The following is a 23650-nucleotide window of genomic DNA, read 5'->3' on the forward strand; positions in this document are numbered from 1 at the left end:
GGTTTTATAAATTGATTATTAATTAAATTAACCTAAACTAAAAATTTGCAGACATTGCATTCCTACCGCGTTGTCCACTGTTCGTCACCTAAACGCAGTTTTAGTGTGCCACACACACACACACACACACACACACACACACACACACACACACACACACACACACACACACACACACACACACACACACACGCACACGCACACGCACACGCACACGCACACGCACACGCACACGTACACGCACACGCACACGCACACGCACACGCACACGCACACGCACACGCACACGCACACGCACACGCACACGCACACGCACGCACGCACGCACGCACGCACACACGCGCGAACACACACACGTGACACAAACAATTATGCTAATAAGACAGTTGACGTCAATGTGTTGCACAAGAAATCAACAACCGGAAATAAAGCTGATAGTGTTTACGAGCGTCGCGTCGATACCGACACAGTCAACAACCGCGGTCTCTTTCCACGACAGAAACACAACAAATTCGCTCGTTCGACTTACCTCAATGGCCAGCGACCCTTCAGGTCGCTACCTGACAACAACATTGAAATCTCCCGCTCGCAGACAACATGCAAGACGGGGAACAATCGGCGATCGGAAAACCTCACGCGTATTGGTGACAGGCGACACGTTGAAAGACAAGCAGGTAAGCCTTGAAAGCGCCTCAGTGTGTCATTTTGAGGGGGAAATCTGGTTAGGTGCCACGCCTACCTGCCCGGACTAATGTGAGAATGTAATTGTTGTGGGTCTGGAGGTTGTGTAGACGCTTGCTTCTTGCATGGATTAGAGTGGTATGATGGTGAGTGCGCGTTTCGCATGCTAGATACACGTGTGAATGGGCTAGATAACGATATCAGCGCTAGATATTGAATGCTGCACACATGAAATTGATTAGCAAACATATACATGTATTTACTGAGTCGCTTCAGACTGTGCGCGAGCAGTTTGCGCTTGTTTGTTCTCCAGTCTAGCTGTCCGCGTTGCACTCGATCTGCGAGTTCTAAGAATTTGTTGTCATGCTACCTTCGAGGACGTGTCTCAGTCTGACTCTATCTGTCTGTCTGTCTGTCTGTCAATGTGTTTGTCAGTCTGTCTATAGCTAGCTGTTTGTCTGTTTGTCAGTCAGATCTGTCAATCCGTCTGTCAGTCTTTCTGTTTGTCTGTCTGTCTGTCTGTTAGTCTGTTTGTCTGTGTATTTGTCTGTGTATTTGTCTGACAGCTCCCTCCCCCCCTGCCCGCAGCGCCCATTGATTGGAGGAATGAATCAGTCTGTCTGTGTTATTTTTTGTCAACCCGGCTTGTTTGCCTGAGTTTTCTTACCGTTTTTGATGAAGATGAGGTTGAAAGAAGAAAGAGAAGCAAAGCGCTCTCACATGGATCCCAGACATGACTATATTGTGAGAACTCTTGCTGAGAATATGCAGTTTGATGCATTGGAAGTTGAAGAGTGCCTGCTGGATGGAAATCAGGTAGAGAACGACAATTTTTTAAATTAATTAATGTTGAGCTGTGTTGCATTGCTCTTTCTCAAAATTACAATATTTAGGTGTATTACATGGACAGCTATTTCGAGGCTGGTGGGCCCACTTGTTTGATGTTCTTTTGTGAGGGTGCACAGCGATCTGTGCCAGTAGAGGCAACAGATGGAGGTTAGTTTCCAGGGAATGAATAAACAGTGTGGCATTATGTTCCATTCGATGTTGGTATTATTGTTATTGAAAAGACGAACGTAGTTAGCTAGTTGCTATTGTATTGTAATTTGAATTTAAGAACGCCGGGGGGGGGAGAGGGGGTTTGAGAGACAGACAGACAGACTTTGGCTGTCTTTCCACTAGCTGCACCTTAAAACTAGTTTAGCTTTGTTGCGCGTGAATGGAAAAGTTAACACGCAGCAAGACAGTTTCCGATTGCACCTTAGAGAATCGCGGCAGCCTGACACTTGAGAGAGACAGTGAGAACACAATATATACTTGTCAGTACGTTAAAGAACAGCTTACAACCTCAGCGCACCTATGCGCCTCTACAAATCTCACTAAGACTGACTAACGCCCTCTGATGACTACATTTTATATACTATCGGCAAATCGCAATCCAGTCATTACCTATTGACTCAGTTTGCCAAATGCCGGTATGGCTCCTCCCCTAACCATATTCGTAATGCAACTCTTAATTAATAGCACGTGGATTGTGACAAGCTTAATTAAACGCGTTTAAAACTAAACCAGTTCAAGAAAGTGACTGTTTCCACTAGGACCATGCACATCCAGGCAAGTTCATCCGGATGTGCAAAACAAACCGTTTAGGAACGCCTTATTTTGAAGTATTGGGCTGCTCTGTCGCCGAGTCAGGGCAACTGTTGGTTGTCACTGGTTCAGCATCTGCTAGTAGAAATTTGCATGACGATGACCAAGAACACCGTCTCCTTTCTCTCTCCGTAGCTGCTGATTTCCTTAGTTAACAATCCTTACACCTTTTAAGGCAATCCTATCCCAGCAAAATAGTCAATATTATCAAAACGGCATTGTCAGAAGCCATCTAAACAAGTGTGCTACTGTCATGTGACAGTTAAACCTAAACCACTTGCTAAACCTACTTTGAAGTAGGTTTAGGAAAGCGGTTTAGGTTTACAATATAACTGGTTCAATGCAGGTGGAAACAGGTCAATTCTTTAACAAGTTTAGCTTAAACTACTTGTTAAACTGGTTTAGGCGCTCGCCCTTGTTTCTGTTGATTTGACTTGTTTAGCTCGACCCATTGGGTCGAGAACTCACTATTTAGCTGTGGTGCCTTTTACTGATATTCATTGTATGGTAGTATTGATATTGAAAATAAAGGACAGACAGACAGACAGACAAGTAGTTGGGTTTTGTTGTGCGGCACATTGTGGGCTTTTGGACTGGCATTTGGACAATTAGACTGTAATAGTGCTGATGTATAAAAATATATGTATTGACAGACAAAAAATGTATTGGACAGACAGACAGACAGACATTTCGGTAGATGGGGCGAGGAGGGGGAAAATTTCTTCAGTCACTCGCTTTGCGTTCTCGGGATGGATCTGGTCGGCGCAACACTGCTGAGTTCCTAGACTATTGGAGAAAGAGAATCAGCTTACAATTGCAACGGTGTTGTGGCCGCGTAATCCAGCACAAAATGTCATCGTCGTGCTGGAAGATTGCTTGATATACTGTTGTTCGTCTTAGTGTAGGTTACACTTAGCTTTTTTGTTTTGTTCTTGTTGTTTGCAGTAGTGTTATATTTGGAACTGTGACTGTTTCTAGTTTTAGTTGTTTTAAGTCCTGGTATATGTTTGTTAGCTTGTCATCGTTGTAATGTTCAATCATTTGAAGAATGTAATACCTTTGACAGACAGACAGACAGTCTGCCCAAGTCTTTTCAAGCAAAGTTGAGATGTGTCTAGAGACAGCTGGTGATGCCAAGGACAAGCTCGTTTAAGATCAGTTCAAGGAAAAGGTAGTGGCTCATGGCTTGAAGCGGTTCCCTCCTCAAAAAAGCTTGCGCTTAACCCCAGCGAGTTTGCTTAGTGGCTCTATTGAGGATGGGTTGCCCAAATGCCATTTGGAGGTTGTCTGTCACACTGAATGTGGGAAAGTTCTCGACAAAGACAGATACCATCTTCTTAGTTGTAAACGTGGAGGAGGCCCTATATGGCAGCATGATTCTGTTGTGAGTGGATGGTCTGAATGCTTGCGTGAAGTAGGTCTGCACCACAGAAAAGAACCAAAAGACAGATATACAAACAATGATTGCAGACCCGATATTGTGGTGTTTGACACTGATGAGGGATCGAACGTTGACTTAGATGTTGCCTTTGCTCATCCGTGGAGTTCTGAAGTCTTATCAAAATCGGCAGAAGAAGATGGATTCGCGGCTTCACCAAGGGAGGAGCAAAAGAGGAAGAATATTCTAAGCTAGCCCTGTCCGGTGGAGGTACTACTAGCCCAACACTCGTCCCGTTAGTCTTTGAACATTTTGGGAGATGGGGGCAAGAAGCAGAAAGATATTTGAATACTCTTGCATCCAGAGCAAGGGACTGTGAAGGGAAGAAAACCCATTCTGAGTTTGTCTGCTACTGGAGGAAACGTATAGTTGTAATTGTGCAGAAAGCTAATGCTGGAGTGATACTAGGAAAATTGAAGAGGATAACAGGAGGTCGAGGAGATGGGGTCATGGGAGAAGATTTGGATGTACAATGTAGCGTGCACTAGTTAGTTAATTACATACAGTTTAGATATAGTTTATGGTAGTTCATTAAGACTCTTTGCGTTTGATGTAAATGATATAGGTGGTGTTAGCCTTTTTAAGTTTGAGGCAGAGACAAGGATTAGTGTATATTTAGTGTTGTAATTGTGCTTAAAATGTATTGAAATAAATGAAGACAGACAGACAGACAGACAGACGGACGGACGGACGGACAGACAGGCAAACAGAAGGCATAGAGTTGCAAGGCTAATAACCATTTGGCTATTTCAGATGGATCAGCAGCAGCAGTCAAGCCTCAAGTCCCAGTACATAAATCAAAGCTGAAAGTCTTCTTGACAGATGGGTCACACGAACCTTTTCCTGGCACGTGTGCTTTTTTTCTCCGACTAACATCAAAGGCAATCACTATTCACAACATCAGCAGCGTAATTTTACACAATTTGTAAAATATCAGTCATGCAGAAATACATGTATCAATGTATAGGAGATACACTTTGGCATGCTGGAAGCAAATGGAGGCGGGATTCTTGGTGCTGTTCGGCATCTTTTGTCATCTGTATTCATTCCAGCTTTGCATAGCTATGATAGCTGGGGCCAGGGAGACAGTAAAGAGATTGAACGTTTACGTGGTGACTTTTTGGTTAAACTGGAATCGTTTGTTCAAATCCTTGCTGGAGCTGAAGCAAGTCTTGCTGACCTTGTGTCACTTCCAGCATGTGATGAAGTTGATTTTGCATCAATAACAACACCGTCTGATTATTTACGAGCTGCTGACAACCCAGAAATGGTGGAGCAACTCGAACGATGCTTGACAACGTGGTGCAAAGAATTGGAACAAGTTTGTTTTGTATTTAGTAATTGTCAATAATATTTTAATGGAGTTTATTGAATTTGAAGATTTTGACTAAGAGTGACCAGATGCGCAAAGAAACCAATGATGTTGGTCCACGAGTGGAGCTTGTATACTGGAAACAACGTATGGCACGGTTCAACTCACTATTAGCCCATGCCAAGAGCAAAGAATGCAAAGCTGTAGTTGGTGTCCTTCACATTGCAAAATCAAAATTACTCAAGGTACGTTATAGAACAGCAGACATGACCAAAGAATTGAGACGTATGTGTTTCCAAGTTAATGACACCCTGTTTTGGACATCTTTCTTTATTCGTTTTCAAACCTTCCAAATTTACTAAACATCACCAATACTAATGCCCCTCAAAATCTTAAACCAAACTGTTTCTATCTATTTTGTATACAAGGTCAAGATGTACCAGACAGCAATGTAATGGATTATGCTTAAGATCCTTGTTCATGCATGTGCAGCTCTATTTGTCTAGGACGGAGTACCTTTGTGACATATTTCTTTTAGTTACCTAATGTGCTTATACCTATATTTGTTAATTGATGTACTGTACCTAGCAGACGGGTAACAGTAATTCAAACTCTCTGTAAAGATATGGGTTAGGATATATGTTTTATTGGTATCTTTGTCATGTACTGCGTATTCAATGATCAGTTACACACTTCTAGTCACTCCTAAGCTGCTTTCACACATGTTTTGGTTTCACTTACATTGTGTTTCACCTCTTGTTGTTAATTTCTATGCAGACTTGGAGAGAACTGGATTCTCGTATTACTGAAGGCGCCAATGAAGCTAAGGATAATGTGAAATTCCTTCATACTCTGGAGAAATACTGCGATCCACTTTATCGAAGTGATCCGGTAAGCAGTAATCAAACTCAAGCTGCAAGTTGTATAGTAATTATATGGTTTATGCAGGTGAGTATGGTAGATGCCTTACCGGGCCTCATCAATGCCATTCGCATGATACACAGCTACTCTCGTTGTTACAACACAGCAGAGAAAATGACAGCTTTGTTTGTAAAGGTTTGAAGAACACTACATGCACGCACTGCTTGATATGCCTGAAACCGCCGTTTCCTCTCCATTTTGTACAATACATGTGAGGAGATTTATCTCTTTTTCAGGTTACAAACCAGATGATCACAGCTTGCAAAGATTACATTACAAGTCATGGTTTCCATCGTGTTTGGGACCAGGACATGCAAACATTGATCCCTAAGCTGCAGGCTTGCTTGAGACTGAATAATGAATACCAACAGTGTGTCCAACGAGTAAAACAGAAGATTTTGGAGCAATCAGATGAAAGGCCTCTTATATTTAGTGAGATGTATGTATTTGGCAAATTCAATGCATTCGGTCGACGCCTTGAAAAAATCATTGACATTCTGATGATCATCAAGACGTACCAGATTTTATCTGAATCTCACATTGAAGGAATGGAAGTGGCAGCCAATCGCTTCCAAGTCATCATTATTACACTGAAGAAGAAACCATATGATGTTTTGGATCACCGCAAGACTGATTTTGATGTTGACTATCGGGATTTCAAGTCAAACATTAGTGACTTTGAAGTAAGAGTTTGGTTACATGCAGCGCTATACTGGTGAGTTATGACAATTTAGTGTCACTCATTTTCAGGTCCAGTTGCAGATGTTCTTCAACCAGTGTTTTGAACGAATTCCTTCAACCCGAAGAGGGTTGCAACTGTTGGCTCGATTTGAACGGTTTGTGCCATATGTAACATGTCAGGATTATTTTCTTTTAACATTGCGTATTTTGTGTGTTTGTGTTTCAGTTTGAAATTACCATGTCTTGATGTAGAAGAGAAATATCAAATGATCCTTCTCCACTACCTGCGAGACATTGAAAACACAACAAAGTTGTATAATCAGAACAAATCAGATCCACCCGTGGAAAGCACAATGCCACCAGTTGCTGGTTAGAAACATCATCATACTTGTGTTTCTTCTGTTATTAATTTTTTGTGAACTTAGGAAAAATCCTATGGGCAAGGCAACTACTACGAAGGATTGAAGAACCAATGACTGTATTTCAAGAGTACTCTGTAGTCCTAAAGATGCCCTCTGCCAAGAAAGTTATCAAGAAATACAACAATTTGGCAAGAGTTCTTGTGGAATTTGAACTGATCTACCACCAAGCATGGCTAAAACAGGTTTATTTGTGCTGGTACACATACATACATTTGTTCATAAACTGTCTGATGCTTTGTAATGCTAGATGGACATTGTAGCTCAAGGTATCCATGTCACTGTGTTAGTGAAACATCCAAAGACCAAGGATCTCCTGGTAAACTTTGATGAGTCTGTGCTGCTTGTCATTCGTGAAGTAGAGGTTATGGAGAAACTGGGACTTGACATACCACTCACTGCCATTGGTTTGAAGTCAAAACAAGCTGCTTTCAAACACAAGTCCAATCAGCTTCAGGTATTGATAGTAGACATGTTTTGCATTAATCCTCTCAATTTAGTTCGTTTGTTTTGTGGTGGACACACACACACACACACACACACACACACACACACACACACACACACACACACACACACACACACACACACGGGCCATCCATGCACACAACATGTCAATGATTGTCATTTACTGATTAGTTGACTTTTAGGTGATGTTGAGTGAGAATGCCAGAGTGAGACAGAAAATTCTTCCCTTATTTGCCAATCTGTTCAATCCTCATTTGGCTAAAGTTGATGTTGCTCTTGGGGCTGGTCTTACTCTCATCACATGGACATCAGTGACATTCGATGCCTTTGTCGATAAAGCAAAGTGTGCTATGTCAGAACTGGAGCTTCTTATAGATAAAGTCAACAACATCTATGAAAATCTCATTACAGTATATTTGAATGAGATTAGTTGTTGTGTTCTATGTGAACTACCTGAGTTGGAGCCATTGTCTACTGAAGAGTTTCTTGTGCAAACTCAGGTTTGGTTTTCATTGTAGTAATGTTCTTTTGTACAAATGTTTCTATACATGCATTTCTTCAGGATTGTAGTGAGAAAGCTGCTGAATTCATCAACTCACGCAGCACTATGATTGAAAATGCTGTTCATTCAGTACTCCATCTTCTACTTGACAGTGATGAATATGAAGACAATGACGATGAAGTTGAGAGCCAAGTTCTTGAGCTTCAAGTTAGTCCTCGCTTGTTAAAAAGGGCAAATGGCACTGGTAGTTTAAGTAGGATAAGCCGACAGTCTGCCAGCAATATTAGTCGCCATGAGAGTGGTAATAGTATGGATGCTACACGACCTAATACTCGAATGCTTCTTCCAGGGGCATTAGCTGCTGAAAGGCGTCAACAGAAAAGGGAAGCTCTCCGCAAAGAAGCTGATGAGTTGATGGCATATTTTGAGCAGTGCACTCATGACTGTTTGTTGAAGGCTATCCGTTCAACTCTGGAAAATCTCAAGAAGCAGGCAAGCTCTGCCACTTCATATCGGTATGGAGAAGCAAACAGGAAACGAGACAGTCATCCAGTGTTTCGTTGTAATATGGTACTAGCTATACCGAGTATCATCATCCAGCCAAGTCTTGATGAAGTCCAACAGGCAGTCAACAAAGCAGCTCAAATGGTTCTCGGTGTTGGAAAACATGTTTACCTGTGGGGCCAACTAGAGCAGCAGAAACGAGTCGAGGAGATGAAGGTAATGCAGTCTGAAGCTGCTGCAACACGTAGTCGTCTCATTAGTTACAGTCATGCTCATCTGAATGATGCATCAACTCACTCACGTTTGAGTCTTCACCATGATGCTAGTATGGGCAATTTGTCTAGTATTGTGGGTGTTGGCCCACCACTGAGGAACCATTGGAGAAGTATATGTGAAAACAAGGAGCTTTCTAAGCTTGTAGCAATCCTCTCCACAGCCATAAACTCGACAAAAGATGCCATTGTCAGTGTGCTTGATGAGTACTCGTGTTACCACATGCTTTGGAAGCTGGATCATGTTGAAGCAATGGCTAAATTTAACGAGTCTCATCCACAAGTGGCTGAATTTGAAGCTCAAATTGCTCACTATGTTGAGGTAGAAAAGGAAATTATGGACAGGCCTGATGTCCATGAAGTAGGAGCTATTCTCATGGTAGCAGAGCCTTTGAAGATAGCACTATGTGCTGAGGCAAAAGCTTGGCGAGTTGTAGTTGGTGAACACAGCAACAGGAAGTACCGGCTAGTAATGGAAGAAGCTTTTCGATTTATCAATGAGTGCATGAAACGGCTAGCGCGTCCTGTGAAAGACCTAGATGATGTCCGTTTGACCATGGATATCCTTCGTGAAATACGCGAAAATGAAATTCGTATTGATGCCATGATTTCCCCAGTAGAAGAATCTTATGCCCTACTGAGTAAGCATCGTTTGCCAGTCGTGCAGGAGGAATCAGAACGTGTTGACACACTGAGATATTCATGGACCAGACTGCTTGCGACTGCCAAGCAAGTCCAGGATTACCTCATCTCCATCCAGTCAGAATTCAAAGAGAATTTGGTTACAAGCATCACTTCATACCATGAAGAGCTGAATGCGTATTATAAAGAGTATACCACCAAAGGCCCCATGGCACCTGGTGTATCTCCACGTGATGCTAGTGACCGTCTCATCATTTTCCAAAATCAGTTTGATACTCTGTGGCGTCAATACAACACGTATAAGGGTGGTGAGGAATTATTTGGACTTCCAGTTACTGACTATCCTGATCTATTTCGAATCCGGAAAGAATTGTCGCTTCTTCAGAAACTTTATAGTCTTTACAATAATGTTGTTGATGGAGTTGATGGTTACTATGAAATTCCATGGGCTGAGGTCAACATCGAGAAAATTAATGCTGAACTGCTTGATTTTCAGAATCGTTGTAGGAAGCTTCCACGTGCTTTGAAAGAATGGCAGGCATTTCTAGACCTCAAGAAAAAGATTGACGATTTCAATGAAACATGTCCCTTGCTTGAGAGCATGGCAAATAAAGCTATGAAGCCACGCCATTGGGCCAGATTGACTGAGCTCACTGGGCATGTGTTTGACATTGAAGCAGAAGGCTTCCTGCTCAGAAATATTATGGAAGCACCACTTCTTGAGCACAAAGAAGACATTGAGGACATTTGTATTGCAGCAGTGAAGGAGCAGGACATTGAGGGAAAACTGAAAGCAATTGAAAATGAGTGGAGTTCTGAACGACTTCACTTCAGCAGTTTCAAGAATCGTGGTGAACTTCTCCTAAGAGGTGATGAAACTTTAGAGACAGTGTCATGCATGGAGGACAGTTTAATGGTTCTTAGCTCACTGTTGAGTAATCGTTATAATCCACCATTCAAACCAAAGATCCAAAAGTGGGTGCAGAAGCTTTCGAGCACAACGGAAATCATTGAGAGTTGGCTGGCAGTCCAGAACTTGTGGATCTACTTAGAAGCTGTCTTTGTAGGTGGCGATATTGCAAAGCAGCTGCCAAAGGAGGCAAAGAAATTCCACAATATTGACAAGTCATGGAATAAAATCATGCATCGAGCACATGAGACACCAAACGTTGTTCAGTGTTGTGTGGGAGATGAGATGCTGGGTCAACTGCTTCCTCATTTGCTGGAACAACTTGAGCTTTGCCAGAAGTCTCTTAGTGGGTACCTTGAAGCTAAGCGTTTGCTTTTCCCCCGTTTCTTTTTTGTGTCTGATACTGCTCTTCTGGAAATCCTTGGCCAGGCCAGTGACTCTCACACTATCCAGGCTCACTTGCTGAATATTTTTGACAATATAAAAACAGTGACATTTCATGAGAGAGACTATGATCGCATTTTGGCCATTAACTCTCGTGAAGCTGTCTGCATTGATTTTGAAAGACCAGTGATGGCACATGGTAACGTAGAACAGTGGCTCATGCATCTCCTCAACATGATGCAGAAGTCAGTTCATGGTGTTGTACGTAATGCAGCAATCACAATTCAAGATTCATCATTTGAACTGATGACATTTCTTGATACATTCCCAGCTCAAGTTGGGCTACTGGGCTTGCAGATGTTGTGGACGCGACAGGCAGAGAAAGGTCTAGCTGCTGCACGTAGTGACAAGAAAGTTATGGCTGCAACTGATCAAGAATTTTTAGACATTTTAAATATGCTTATTGACAAAACAACAGAAGACCTAGTTCCAGTGGAAAGGACAAAGTATGAAACACTCATCACAATTCATGTCCACCAACGTGACATATTCCATGACTTGGTAAAAATGCATATTCGCTCGCTAAGTGACTTCGAGTGGCTCAAGCAATCTCGGTTCTACTACAATAATGAGACAGACAAATGTGTAATTAGCATCACTGATGTAAGCTTCACATACCAGAATGAATTTCTTGGTTGTACTGAACGGCTTGTCATCACACCACTCACTGATCGATGTTACATTACTCTGGCACAAGCATTGGGTCTTTCAATGGGAGGCTCACCTGCTGGACCAGCCGGTACAGGAAAGACAGGTTGTGTACATGATACCGATAGGTAGTTTGCAGAAGTGATGTTGTATTTGATTTAGAAACTGTCAAGGATATGGGTAAAGCCCTTGGAAAGTATGTTGTTGTCTTCAATTGTTCTGATCAGATGGACTACAGAGGATTAGGACGGATATTCAAAGGTGTGTAATCAATTAATTATTGGATAGTGACAATGTGATGGACAAAATTTTTGTTATTGTAGGTCTTGCACAGTCTGGTAGCTGGGGATGCTTTGATGAATTCAACCGCATTGAGCTGCCCGTTTTATCTGTTGCTGCACAACAGATATCTGTTGTATTAGCGTGCAAGAAAGATCGCAAGCCACAATTCGTTTTCACTGACGGTGATGTTGTCAAAATGAATCCAGAATTTGGTCTTTTCCTTACTATGGTGAGCATTACCATCACATTACCAATGTGGCATATGGAGAATAACGTGTCATGTTAGAATCCTGGATATGCTGGACGTCAGGAGCTGCCAGAGAACTTAAAAATGCAATTTAGAGGTGTGGCAATGATGGTACCTGATCGTCAGGTAATTTATCTCAATGTCCAAATAGTTTCTACAAACCATAGCACCTTTTTATTGGTCTAGATTATTATCCGAGTGAAGCTTGCAAGCTGTGGATTCCAGGACAACATTACTTTGGCTAGGAAATTTTACACACTCTATAAGCTGTGTGAAGAGCAGCTGTCTAAGCAGGTCCACTATGATTTTGGGCTACGGAACATCTTGTCTGTCCTTCGGACTCTTGGATCTGTGAAACGGAGCTCAGAAGGCGAAGCCGAAAATGATATTGTGATGCGAGTCATGAGAGACATGAACCTTTCCAAACTAGTAAAATTCAATTGTTTAGAATTATTAGTAAATTGTTTATTTTGTGGTATTCTTATGTTTAAACTTGCACATTAGATTGCATGAAATCCTTTAAGTCTGATTATTCCATTTCTAAAATGTAAATTCTGAATTTAGTGATGTAACTAATTAGTCAAACTTTAACTCAAACATTTTGTCTAAATCACACGTTACTTGTTTCTTAACTAAAATCAAATTGATTAAATAGAATTTGATTAAATATATGGTAAACTAATTCAAGAATAAAATACAAACTACTACATTAAGTTGTTTTCGCTGTTAATTTATCTCAAACTGATCAAATTAAGCTTACGTTTTCATCATGTCCTGGTGTAGGTGGATGAAGATGAGCCTCTTTTCTTGTCTCTCATAAGTGACTTATTTCCTGGTATCAGCATGGATAAGGCTAATTATCCTGATCTCGAGGAAGCAATTGCGGCCCAAGTGGAGAAGGCAGGACTCATCCATCATCCTCCATGGACACTCAAGCTCATCCAGCTATTTGAAACACAGCGAGTTCGACATGGTATGATGGTATTAGGTCCTGCTGGTGCAGGCAAGACCCAGTGCATTCACATTCTTATGCGAGCACTTACTGATTGTGGCATGCCACATCGCGAGATGAGGATGAACCCCAAGGCAATCACTGCTTCTCAGATGTTTGGAAAGCTGGATGTAGCCACTAATGATTGGACTGATGGAATATTCTCGACTCTTTGGCGTAAGACATTAAGGACAAAGAAAGGCGAGCATGTATGGCTCGTTCTTGATGGTCCTGTCGACACATTCTGGATTGAAAATCTTAACTCTGTTCTTGATGACAACCAGACGCTCACATTGGCTAATGGTGATCGTATCCCCATGGCGACTAATTGCAAAATCTTGTTTGAACCAGACAACGTTGATAATGCATCTCCTGCAACAGTGTCTCGGAATGGCATGGTGTACATGAGTTCTTCTGGTCTCGAGTGGAAGCCTATCTTACAGGTGATTGTAGGAAGTGTAACTTGGTGGTATTATATGTGTTATAGTTCCTAATGGGTAACAGGGATGGTTAAAGAAACGGCACACGTCAGAGTCCAGTGTTCTGACCTCCTTGTTTGACGAAGCATTCCAGGATGTGCTCAACTATTGTAACCACAACTTGAATGCAAAGATGGCACTTCTTGAATGCAACTATATTGCACAGGTGAGTCATAAAGCCCTTGTTGCTTGTTGAGTAAACATATGATATTATCTCACAATGCTGACTGTAGGCAATTCAGTTACTAGAAGGTCTAATTCCATCGTGTGATGATGGTTCGACTATTAACGCTGTGCATCTTGGTCGACTTTTCACTTTTGCCATTATGTGGAGTTTTGGTGCTCTTCTGGAGATTCAAGATCGATCCAAACTGGAATCATACTTGAAGCAAAGCTGTAACATCGATTTACCTGTCATTCGTGCTGACTCTCAAGACACAATATTTGAATTCGTAGTCAATGACAAAGGTTCATTTTTGTTAAGAAACAATAAATTAGTTTCATATGGTACGTCATGTTTCTGTCTTGCTCAGGTGAATGGCATCATTGGAAAACACGAGTGCAGGACTACGTTTATCCAAAGGATGTAACACCTCCATTCTGGTCAATTCTTGTACCAAATGTTGACAATGTCCGAACTGACTTCCTTGTCCATACAGTGGCTAAGCAACACAAGGTTTACTAAGCAATCTTCGTAGCAGTTCCTTCTTTGAATATGTGCATTGGTTTAATCATAGGGTGTTATGCTAATTGGTGAGCAAGGCAGTGCAAAAACTGTCATATTGAACAGCTATTGTGCAAAGTACGATCCTGAAGCACACATGACAAAATCTCTCAATTTCTCATCTGCCACTACCCCAAATCTATTTCAAGTATGTTCCTTTCACAGTCATTCTGTAACTGTTCTGATGATGTACTTGTGTTGTATCTCTTGTAGCGATCTATTGAAAGTTACGTTGAGAAGCGTATTGGCAGTACTTATGGCCCTCCTGCTGGTCGTAAAATGACTGTTTTCATTGATGACATCAACATGCCCTTGATCAACGAGTGGGGAGATCAAGTAAGAAAGTCTGGAGATATCTTGACTGTTGAATTTACTATTGATCTCTCACAGGTGACCAATGAGATTGTCCGTCAGCTGATGGAATTGAAAGGAATCTATAGTCTTGACAAACCGGGTGATTTCGTCACAATTGCTGACATGCAGTTTGTGTCTGCCATGATTCATCCGGGTGGTGGACGCAATGATGTCCCTCAGCGTCTGAAACGACACTTTGCTGTATTCAATTGCACTTTACCTTCCAATGCTTCTATTGACAAGATCTTTGGTTCGTCTCCTTTTGATTGTTCATTGACTACGTTTGTTTTTGACTGAGTGTCTGTCTCATCTGTTTGTTTATCTGTCTCTCTGTTCATGTGTCTGCCTACACATATGTCTATCTTGAGTGTTTGTGACTTGTGTGTTTCACTTTGACTGTCAGTGTTTGTTGTTTCAATGTAGGTGTGATTGCAACTGGCTACTTCTGTAAGGAGCGTGGCTTTCCTCCTGCTGTGAGTCATTTAGCCGGCCAATTGGTTCAGGTGACACGTAGTCTTTGGCAAGCAACAAAATTTAAAATGCTATCCACACCAGCAAAATTCCACTACATCTTCAATCTACGTGACTTGTCCCGAATTTGGGAAGGCATGGTCAACGTCACTTCAGAAATTATAACTGAAACAAGTCACCTAATGACCTTATGGAAGCATGAATGCTGTCGTGTAATCTCAGATCGTTTCGTCTGTGAAGAAGACAAAGAATGGTTTGAAGCGGCTATGTCTAGAACTGCAGGAGATCTCCTTGGAGCAGAACTGAGAGAACAAATACCAGAGGAGCCATATTTTGTTGATTTTCTTAGGGAAGCACCAGAGCCAACTGGTGATGAAGCAGATGATGCTGATTTGGAACCTCCAAAAATCTATGAAATGGTTCACGCCTCCAAGCTTATAAAATGCATTTACAGTATATATACAGCTGCTGATTTTGTATGTTGCAGATTCCACCTCTTGATGACTTGAGGGAAAGGCTGGAGACATTCATGATTCAGTACAATGAAACAATAAGAGGTGCTGCTATGGATTTGGTATTCTTCAAGGATGCAATAGTCAATTTGATCAAGGTCATACAATCAACAACATTGCTGCAAACCAATTGTAGCTTATGCTTGAGTACATTCTAATAGATTTCTCGCATAATTCGAACTGATCGTGGTAATGCTCTGTTGGTTGGCGTTGGTGGATCGGGTAAGCAAAGTCTGACTCGTTTGGCATCATTCATTGCTGGATACAAGACATTCCAGATCACTTTAACACGGTTAGACTCATTCCGTGGTGATTATGTATTAAGCAATGTTTTATGAAATTAGATCGTACAATGTCACAAACTTGATGGATGATCTGAAGCATTTGTATCATGTGGCTGGTGTGAAGGGCCAAGGCATCACCTTTATTTTCACTGATCAAGAAATCAAAGATGAAGCCTTTCTGGAATATCTGAATAATGTTTTGTCATCTGGTGAAGTAATAATGGTTTAACGTGACAGTATTGTCATGTAGCTGACAGATCTGCTGTTGCAAAGGTTTCCAATCTCTATGCCCGCGAAGAGCTGGATGAAATTGCTACTGAGCTGACACCAGTAATGAAAAAGGAGTTTTCAAGACGGCCACCAACACCAGACAACCTCTACAATTATTTCTTGAGTCGAGCTCGTCAAAATCTTCACGTTGTACTTTGTTTTTCACCAGTCAGTCACATTGCTACATGCATGATTAGGTTCACATTATTGACCATTCTTGTTCTTTATTAGGTTGGAGAGAAGTTCCGGAATCGTGCTCTTAAATTTCCTGGCCTCATCAGTGGTTGCACAATGGACTGGTTCAGCCGCTGGCCTAAGGATGCCTTAATTGCTGTTGCAGAACACTTCTTGGCTGATTATGACATTGCCTGTGAGCAAAAAATCAAGCAAGAAGTTGTTCACCTCATGGGTGTTGTTCAAGATGGCGTTGCTGAAACATGTGTAGACTATTTTCAGCGGTATGGTATAGGTTTATTATGGAGATGTTGTATTCAATGCATTGTGGTGATTTTCTGGTATAGTTTCCGACGTTCAGCTCATGTGACTCCAAAGTCATATCTGTCATTCTTAAATGGATACAAGAGTGTATACACAGACAAGAGAAAAGAGATAGGAGGATTGGCTGACCGGATGAACATGGGACTTGAAAAACTATCAGAGGCAAGCGAATCAGTTGCTCAGTTGTCAAGAGATCTAGCAACAAAGGAGAAGGAATTGGCAGTAGCTACTGAAGAAGCTGATAGAGTATGTAGAGACTGCAGTCTGCCCATCTGCTAAGGGCCTTGCCACCTGATCGTGTCTTTGTCTGTCCTTGGCTGCATTTAGGTTCTTGCCGAAGTGTCTGTGAAAGCTCAAGAATCAGAAAAAGTGAAAGCTCAAGTTCAGAAGGTGAAGGACAAGGCCCAAGCAATTGTAGACAATATTGCTGTATGGTTAAAACCGTATTATACTAGGCATCAAACCAGCTTCTTACAGTGCATTTCTACAGGTTGATAAAGGATTAGCTGAAGAGAAGCTTGAAGCTGCCAAGCCAGCCTTGGAAGAAGCAGAAGCTGCTCTGAAAGTCCATGAAACCTCAGCCATACACTTTGATATTTCACTCATAGTTTTAATCATGTTTTGATCGTAGACAATTCAGCCAAGTCACATCGCAACTGTTCGAAACCTCAAACGTCCTCCACACCTCATCATGCGCATAATGGACTGTGTCTTGCTTTTGTTCCAAAGAAGAATAGACACCGTTGTTCCTGATCCGGACAGACCAAACTGTTTGAAACCATCATGGACTGAAGCTCTCAAGGTTCTTCTTGATTGATGTTGTTTATCTCCCCAATTGTCAGTTATTCAAGTTTAATAATAGATGATGAGTCAAGCTTCATTCCTTGCTAATCTTCTCAACTACTCAAAGGATATGATCAATGAAGAAACGGTAGAACTGCTATTGGCATATATCGAACAAGAAGACTACAACATGGAAACTGCTAAGCGTGTCTGTGGTGACGTTGCTGGTTTGCTCTCATGGACGAAAGCCATGGCATATTTCTACGGTATCAACAAAGAAGTTCTCCCACTCAAAGTGCATACAATATATTTATTTGCTGTACTTCTTTCTGTGTGCAATTTGTCTGTTTCCATAGGCAAATCTGATGCTACAGGAAGCTCGACTGGATGCTGCAGATAAAGACTTGGCAGTGGCTCAGGCAGAACTGGATGAGAAAAAACGACAGCTTGATGAGGTTCGAGCTATGTATGACGCAGCTATCAGCAAGAAGCAAAAGCTCACTGAAGACGCAGACATGTGCAGGAGAAAGATGCAAGCAGCTACAGCACTAATAGACGGTTTGAGTGGAGAAAAAGAAAGATGGACAAATCAGAGTAAAGAGTTTGATGATCAGATTGGACGGTAAGTGGCAAGAGTCGATCAGTCAGTAAGTGTAGTTTGAGTTTACTGATTCTGCGTAGACTGGTTGGTGATGTGGTACTTGGTACTGCATTTTTGTCATATGCTGGTCCATTCAATCAGGAGTATCGTCAGCTTTTATTGAGCAACTGGAAGAAAGAATTAAAGAGTCGTGAAATTCCATTTAGTAGTGACTTAGATGTCACGGCAATGTTGACTGATAGTACAACTGTTGGAGAATGGAATCTGCAAGGACTGCCTAACGATGAATTGTCAACACAAAATGGGATCATTGTCACAAAGGCGTCAAGATTTCCACTCTTGATTGATCCACAGGGTCAAGGCAAATTCTGGATCAAGAACAAAGAAGGAGGACACGAACTCCAAGTACACTCACACACACACACCACACACACAAACCACACACACACACACACACACACACACACACACACACACACACACACACACACACACACCACACCACACACACATGTGCACCATGCACTCATCACTCTGTGACAGTAGACAAACTATGTTGTTCATGCTAACTAGATCACTTCACTAAACCACAAGTATTTCCGGACACATTTGGAAGACAGTCTGTCTCTTGGTCGTCCCATGCTTATTGAAGATGTCGGTGAAGAGCTTGATCCTGTGTTAGACAATGTGCTTGAAAAGAACTTTATCAAGTCAGGAACAACATTCAAGGTCAAAGTCGGCGACAAGGAGGTTGATGTCATGAAGGGCTTTGCTCTCTATATTACAACGAAATTGCCAAACCCAGCATACACACCTGAGGTTTGGCTGTTGTTTGTGATCCAAGAAAATTGTTTTGTATATGAGTTAGTTTATAGATCAGTGCAAGAACAGCAATCATTGATTTCACAGTCACCATGAAGGGGCTCGGGGATCAACTGCTTGGCATGGTGATATTGTACGAGAAGGCTGAGTTGGAGGCTGATAGGAATAAACTCCTTGAAGACGTGCAGGCAAACAGGAAGAAAATGAAAGAACTGGAGGACAGCTTGTTGTTCCGATTGACTAGTACTAAAGGCTCACTAGTGGATGATGAATCTCTCATTGAAATGTTGCGTGATACTAAAGTGACTGCTGAGGATGTTAAACAGAAGCTCAAGGTAGCTGCTGATACAGAGGTGCAGATTAACTCAGCAAGAGAGGAGTTCAGGCCTGTTGCAACTCGTGGGAGTATCCTGTACTTCCTTATTGTTGAGATGTCAATGGTCAATGTCATGTACCAGACTTCCCTTTCTCAGTTCTTGGGGGTGTTTGAGCTCTCAATGGCTCGGTAAAGCACTGCTTCTCTGTTTGAATTCTTTGTGGCTAATGATTTCTGTCTTAGTTCTGTCAAGTCACCACTCATGTCTAAACGCATCCAAAATATTGTTGACTACTTGACGACGGCTGTCTTTCGCTACTCTTGTCGTGGCTTTTATGAAGAACACAAGTTTCTATTCACATTGCTGCTGGCTCTCAAAATTGACCTTGAAAAAGGCCACGTCAAACATCAGGAATTCATGACTTTGATCAAAGGTGAACATATTATGTGATGATCAGAGTAATATGCTTTGTTTGTGAAAATGGGCATATTTTAGGTGGTGCTGCGTTAGATCTAAATGCAGTCGAGCCAAAGCCATTCAAATGGATCCGTGATCTGACATGGTTGAATCTTGTTGAGCTCAGCAAACTGCCTCACTTCCGGCAGATACTGAACCAGGTAGTGTAATCCATGGTGTTAGTTGACAAAGTTGTGATAGTGCTTATTAATAGATTGGACGAAATGAGAAAACTTGGAAGACTTGGTTTGATGACAATGAGCCAGAAGAATCACCTATCCCAGACGGATATGACAAGTCTTTGGATACATTTCAACGATTGCTCCTAATTAGGTATTCAAATAAACTTCAATTTCGATCTCTACTGTATTAATATTTACTTTTTTAGATCTTGGTGTCCTGATCGTGTGACCGTTCAGGCAAGGAATTACATCTCAGAGTCACTGAGTAAGGAATATGCTGAGGGCGTCATTCTTGATCTGAAGGGAATGTGGAAAGAGTCAACTATTCGAACGCCAATGATCTGCTTCCTCACGCTAGGCTCAGACCCAAGCAACCAAATTGAGGCTCTGGCCAAACGACAGGGCTTGGGTATTGAAATTGCTGTCTCAAAATATGTAGACTCTAATTGTTCCCTGTAGATTGCCGAGCTGTGTCCATGGGTCAAGGGCAGGATGTTCATGCACGTCGTCTTCTACAGCAATTTATGGCATCAGTAAGTACTCGACAATGTCATAAACTAAATCTAAATCTAAACTCATGATAATCGTCTTACAGGGTGGCTGGGTGCTTCTGCAGAATTGCCATCTTGGATTAGATTTCCTGGATGAGTTGCTAAATACCATCCTGACAACAGAGAACGTTCATGAGTCATTCCGACTGTGGATGACCACTGAGGTTCACAAGCAATTCCCCATCAATCTTCTACAAATCTGCATAAAGTTTACCAACGAGCCACCACAAGGAATTAAAGCTGGCCTCAAACGAACATACTCTAGTATCACTCAAGACATGCTTGACATTAGCAATGTGTACCAATGGAAGCCAATGCTTTATGCGGTGGCATTTTTGCATACCACAGTACAGGTCTGTTGTGGCCATCTCAAATGCTGAAGTCTAGAGGTAACAATCCTTGATTAATAGTTGGTGTGTCACTGCAGGAGAGACGGAAATTTGGTCCACTTGGTTGGAATATTCCCTATGAATTTAACAATGGTGATCTGAACTCAAGCATTCAGTTTGTACAAAACCACCTTGATGACATGGACTTGAAAAAGGTATTCAATGAGATGTCATTTTCACCATTCATGATAGTAATGCATGATTTGCGAAACAGGGTGTCTCGTGGAACACTGTCAGATACATGTTAGGTGATATACATTATGGGGGCCGAGTGACCGACGAAATGGACAAACGTTTGCTCAACACATTTACGAAGGTGCATGCCTTGACATATGAAATAAAAAACCTTCTAGAAGCTACACGTGTCCCTTTGTAGTTATGGTTTGGCGAAAACATGTTTCATCCAAGCTTCTCGTTCTACAAAGGCTATGGTATTCCAATTTGCGTAAAGGTTCAACATTACCTTGACTACGTAGACCAGCTACCACTGATCGACTCACCAGAAGTTTTTGGGCTCCACACCAATGCAGATATCACGTACATATGATCCAGCCCTGTAATAAGGTTGATTTCTTTAAGTTAATTAACTTGTCTCATTCCAGGTATCAGACCAGCATGGCGAAGGCTGTTCTTGACACAATAGTCAGCATCCAGCCAAAAGACAGCACTGCAGCTGGCAGTGGTGAAACGAGAGAAAGTATAGTTAAGAGGCAAGCAGAAGATATGCTTGATAGACTTCCGGTTGATTATGTTCCACATGAAGTTAGTTTATGTTCATAGCATTCGGTATGATAAATTTATCAGAGAGAGGTTATTTTATTTCTATAATAACTAACAGGTCAAAGCTCGTCTACAGAAAATGGGTGCTCTGTCTCCCATGAATATTTTTCTGAGGCAGGAGATTGACAGAATGCAGCGTGTGATCACCTGTGTTCGTAACACATTGAAAGACTTGATGTTGGCCATTGATGGAACGATCATTATGAGTGAGGTGAGACTGGCACTTTGTGTCTGTGCATAATGCATTGCTTGTGATTCTATAAATTCGGGTGTCAATAGTCACTTCGCGATGCACTGGACAGAATGTTTGATGCCAGGATCCCAGCAGCTTGGAGCAAAGTAATAACAGTTTAGTTCTGATTCGACCGTGTTGATAACCGTTCACTTCTAGGTTTCTTGGGATTCGGCCAGCCTCGGCTTTTGGTTCACAGAGCTACTTGAACGTAACACCCAGTTCCATTCCTGGTGTTTTGAAGGTCGTCCGATGGTATTTTGGATGACTGGTTTTTTCAATCCACAAGGGTTTTTGACAGCTATGCGACAAGTGGGTAGTTGCAGTCTATTTGTTCCTTCCACCTTGATCTTGAATCTTCTTAAAAAATGTGTACACTGCATTTCTGTTGTGTCTAGGAGGTTACACGTGCTCACAAGGGCTGGGCTTTGGATAGTGTTGTACTCCACAATGACATCACTCGACAGTACAAGGATGACATCGCTGGCCCTCCTCAGGAAGGTGTTTACATTCATGGGCTTTACTTGGATGGAGCTGGGTGGGATAAACGCAACAGTCGCCTTGTTGAGTCTCCCAACAAAGTGCTCTTCACTCCAATGCCTGTTATCCACATGTATGCACTCAACTCAACATCTGGAAAGGACCCAAAACTCTACTGTTGTCCTGTGTATAAGAAACCTCGTCGTACTGACTTGACATACATTACGGATTGCTCCCTGAAGACGACACAAAATCCAGACCATTGGGTGTTGAGAGGTGTGGCACTACTATGTGACGTCAAGTGATATCACAACTGACTATGGTGTAAGGAGATTAGGTAATTGTTGAATTGTTGTTGTAAGACTGCAACGTTTCGTAGACTTTTAGTTCCATTATGGTTTCCATGAGCTTGTGTTTTCTACATTTAAGGAGTTTATAAAATGCGCATTTTCGGTACATTTTTAATCTTCTGTAACAATAAATGAGCTACTTAAAAATAAAACGATCACGAAGGTAGGTAAACATGTATCAAAGAGACGCACCACATTACATTTACGGGGATACAGACAAACGGGTACCCATTTAAGAACACAGTGAAACTTGACAGCAGCTAATGAGTATGTAAACACTCCGGCACCATGGGCTCGAGACATTGATGAGAGAATGAACGAGGCAGCTTTTAGAGGTCTTAAATGATACAAACGTTATTTATTATAATTTACATTGTACATTTTGCTTTTCAACAAATACAGACAGACGGACGGACAGACTGGGATGACACTGAACTATACATGAGTATAATGTATAGATATGCTTTTATATCAGACTGTACGTGGGATACTAGCATAGTTGTATTAGCTTCACTTTCATGTAGAGTTAAAAGTTCTTTTCAATAGTGAAATACCTTTGCCAGACAGACAGACAGAACGAGCCACCAATAACCAACAAGAATTATCAATCAGGTCGACGGATGATGATGGCAATAAGAATGCTAAAGAATTCATGTGTTACTGGAGAAAACGATTCTCAACAGCACTACAACGTTGCAATGCTAAGACTATTGCAAGGAAACTATCACGCCTTTTATCTATGAGCTCTAGTAATGTAAAGACATACTCAGTTTTGCATACATTAGTTTGTGAGGTGTATTGACCCTATTGGGTCTCCGGAACATTTTGAATAGTTTTGGTTGTAATAGCATTCATTTATGAAAAGATATGGAACAAAGACAGACAGACAGACATTATTGAGACACCAAATTGTAAAGTTTGAAACAACATATACAGACTTGCAAAATGTACTACAAAAGCTTAGCTGCTTCTACTTTGTTCACCAAAGTACATGTAACTGTGTCATTGTATTGAAATACTGTCAGGTACAAAGTGAGGCATACAGACCCACAAAGTTTTCTATCAAGATACTGAAACGGACAGACGAAAGCTGGTGTAAGAGA

At 41.6% G+C, this 23650-nt stretch overlaps 2 protein-coding genes across 3 annotated transcripts; both read left to right on the forward strand.

Moving 5' to 3' along the window:
• Positions 1 to 738: 738 nt before the first annotated feature.
• Positions 739 to 8329, forward strand: LOC134190890 (dynein axonemal heavy chain 5-like). Its single transcript, XM_062659428.1, has 16 exons — positions 739 to 827; positions 1363 to 1497; positions 1575 to 1677; positions 4523 to 4677; positions 4737 to 5090; positions 5150 to 5326; positions 5859 to 5972; positions 6030 to 6137; positions 6239 to 6685; positions 6753 to 6838; positions 6910 to 7052; positions 7109 to 7287; positions 7353 to 7559; positions 7753 to 8070; positions 8133 to 8279; positions 8321 to 8329. Exons 1-16 carry the CDS (start codon positions 822 to 824, stop codon positions 8327 to 8329), a joined length of 2688 nt encoding a protein of 895 aa, XP_062515412.1. The 5' UTR covers positions 739 to 821.
• On the forward strand, positions 8239 to 23637 carry LOC134190559 (dynein axonemal heavy chain 5-like). Of its 2 annotated transcripts, XM_062659008.1 has the most exons (41): positions 8239 to 11598; positions 11655 to 11753; positions 11816 to 12003; positions 12061 to 12147; positions 12208 to 12450; positions 12805 to 13455; positions 13517 to 13657; positions 13725 to 13959; positions 14025 to 14167; positions 14229 to 14363; positions 14429 to 14551; positions 14606 to 14819; positions 14993 to 15459; positions 15528 to 15650; positions 15714 to 15844; positions 15897 to 16050; positions 16110 to 16274; positions 16338 to 16564; positions 16628 to 16850; positions 16932 to 17033; positions 17095 to 17169; positions 17236 to 17406; positions 17467 to 17682; positions 17744 to 18009; positions 18069 to 18393; positions 18562 to 18807; positions 18864 to 19315; positions 19370 to 19560; positions 19623 to 19744; positions 19798 to 19916; positions 19972 to 20174; positions 20225 to 20298; positions 20361 to 20669; positions 20744 to 20860; positions 20920 to 21021; positions 21082 to 21242; positions 21308 to 21467; positions 21544 to 21696; positions 21765 to 21824; positions 21877 to 22029; positions 22116 to 23637. In XM_062659008.1, exons 1-41 carry the CDS (start codon positions 8382 to 8384, stop codon positions 22500 to 22502), a joined length of 11130 nt encoding a protein of 3709 aa, XP_062514992.1. In that variant the 5' UTR covers positions 8239 to 8381; the 3' UTR covers positions 22503 to 23637. The 2 variants fall into 2 exon arrangements, 1 of the variants encoding a protein (XP_062514992.1); XR_009971654.1 differs by lacking the exons at positions 21082 to 21242; positions 21308 to 21467; positions 21544 to 21696; ... (1 more) ...; positions 21877 to 22029; positions 22116 to 23637 and having other exon boundaries at positions 20727 to 20860; positions 20920 to 21018.
• Positions 23638 to 23650: the final 13 nt, after the last annotated feature.

This window comes from Corticium candelabrum, chromosome 15 (assembly GCF_963422355.1).
Source record: "Corticium candelabrum chromosome 15, ooCorCand1.1, whole genome shotgun sequence".
NCBI lineage: Eukaryota > Metazoa > Porifera > Homoscleromorpha > Homosclerophorida > Plakinidae > Corticium > Corticium candelabrum.

What these genes read in the sequence shown, in the direction of transcription:
- LOC134190890 (XM_062659428.1), top strand. An exon ending in CAAAATCAAAATTACTCAAG is followed by an intron (nt 5,327 to 5,858) that starts GTACGTTATAGA and finishes ATTTCTATGCAG; the next exon opens with ACTTGGAGAGAACTGGATTC. An exon ending in CTGTTGGCTCGATTTGAACG is followed by an intron (nt 6,839 to 6,909) that starts GTTTGTGCCATA and finishes TTTGTGTTTCAG; the next exon opens with TTTGAAATTACCATGTCTTG.
- LOC134190559 (XM_062659008.1), top strand. Translation starts at nt 8,382, where the DNA reads ATGGATGCTACACGACCTAATACTCGAATGCTTCTTCCAGGGGCATTA. An exon ending in TCAACGAGTGGGGAGATCAA is followed by an intron (nt 14,552 to 14,605) that starts GTAAGAAAGTCT and finishes GATCTCTCACAG; the next exon opens with GTGACCAATGAGATTGTCCG. An exon ending in CTACTGAAGAAGCTGATAGA is followed by an intron (nt 16,851 to 16,931) that starts GTATGTAGAGAC and finishes GGCTGCATTTAG; the next exon opens with GTTCTTGCCGAAGTGTCTGT.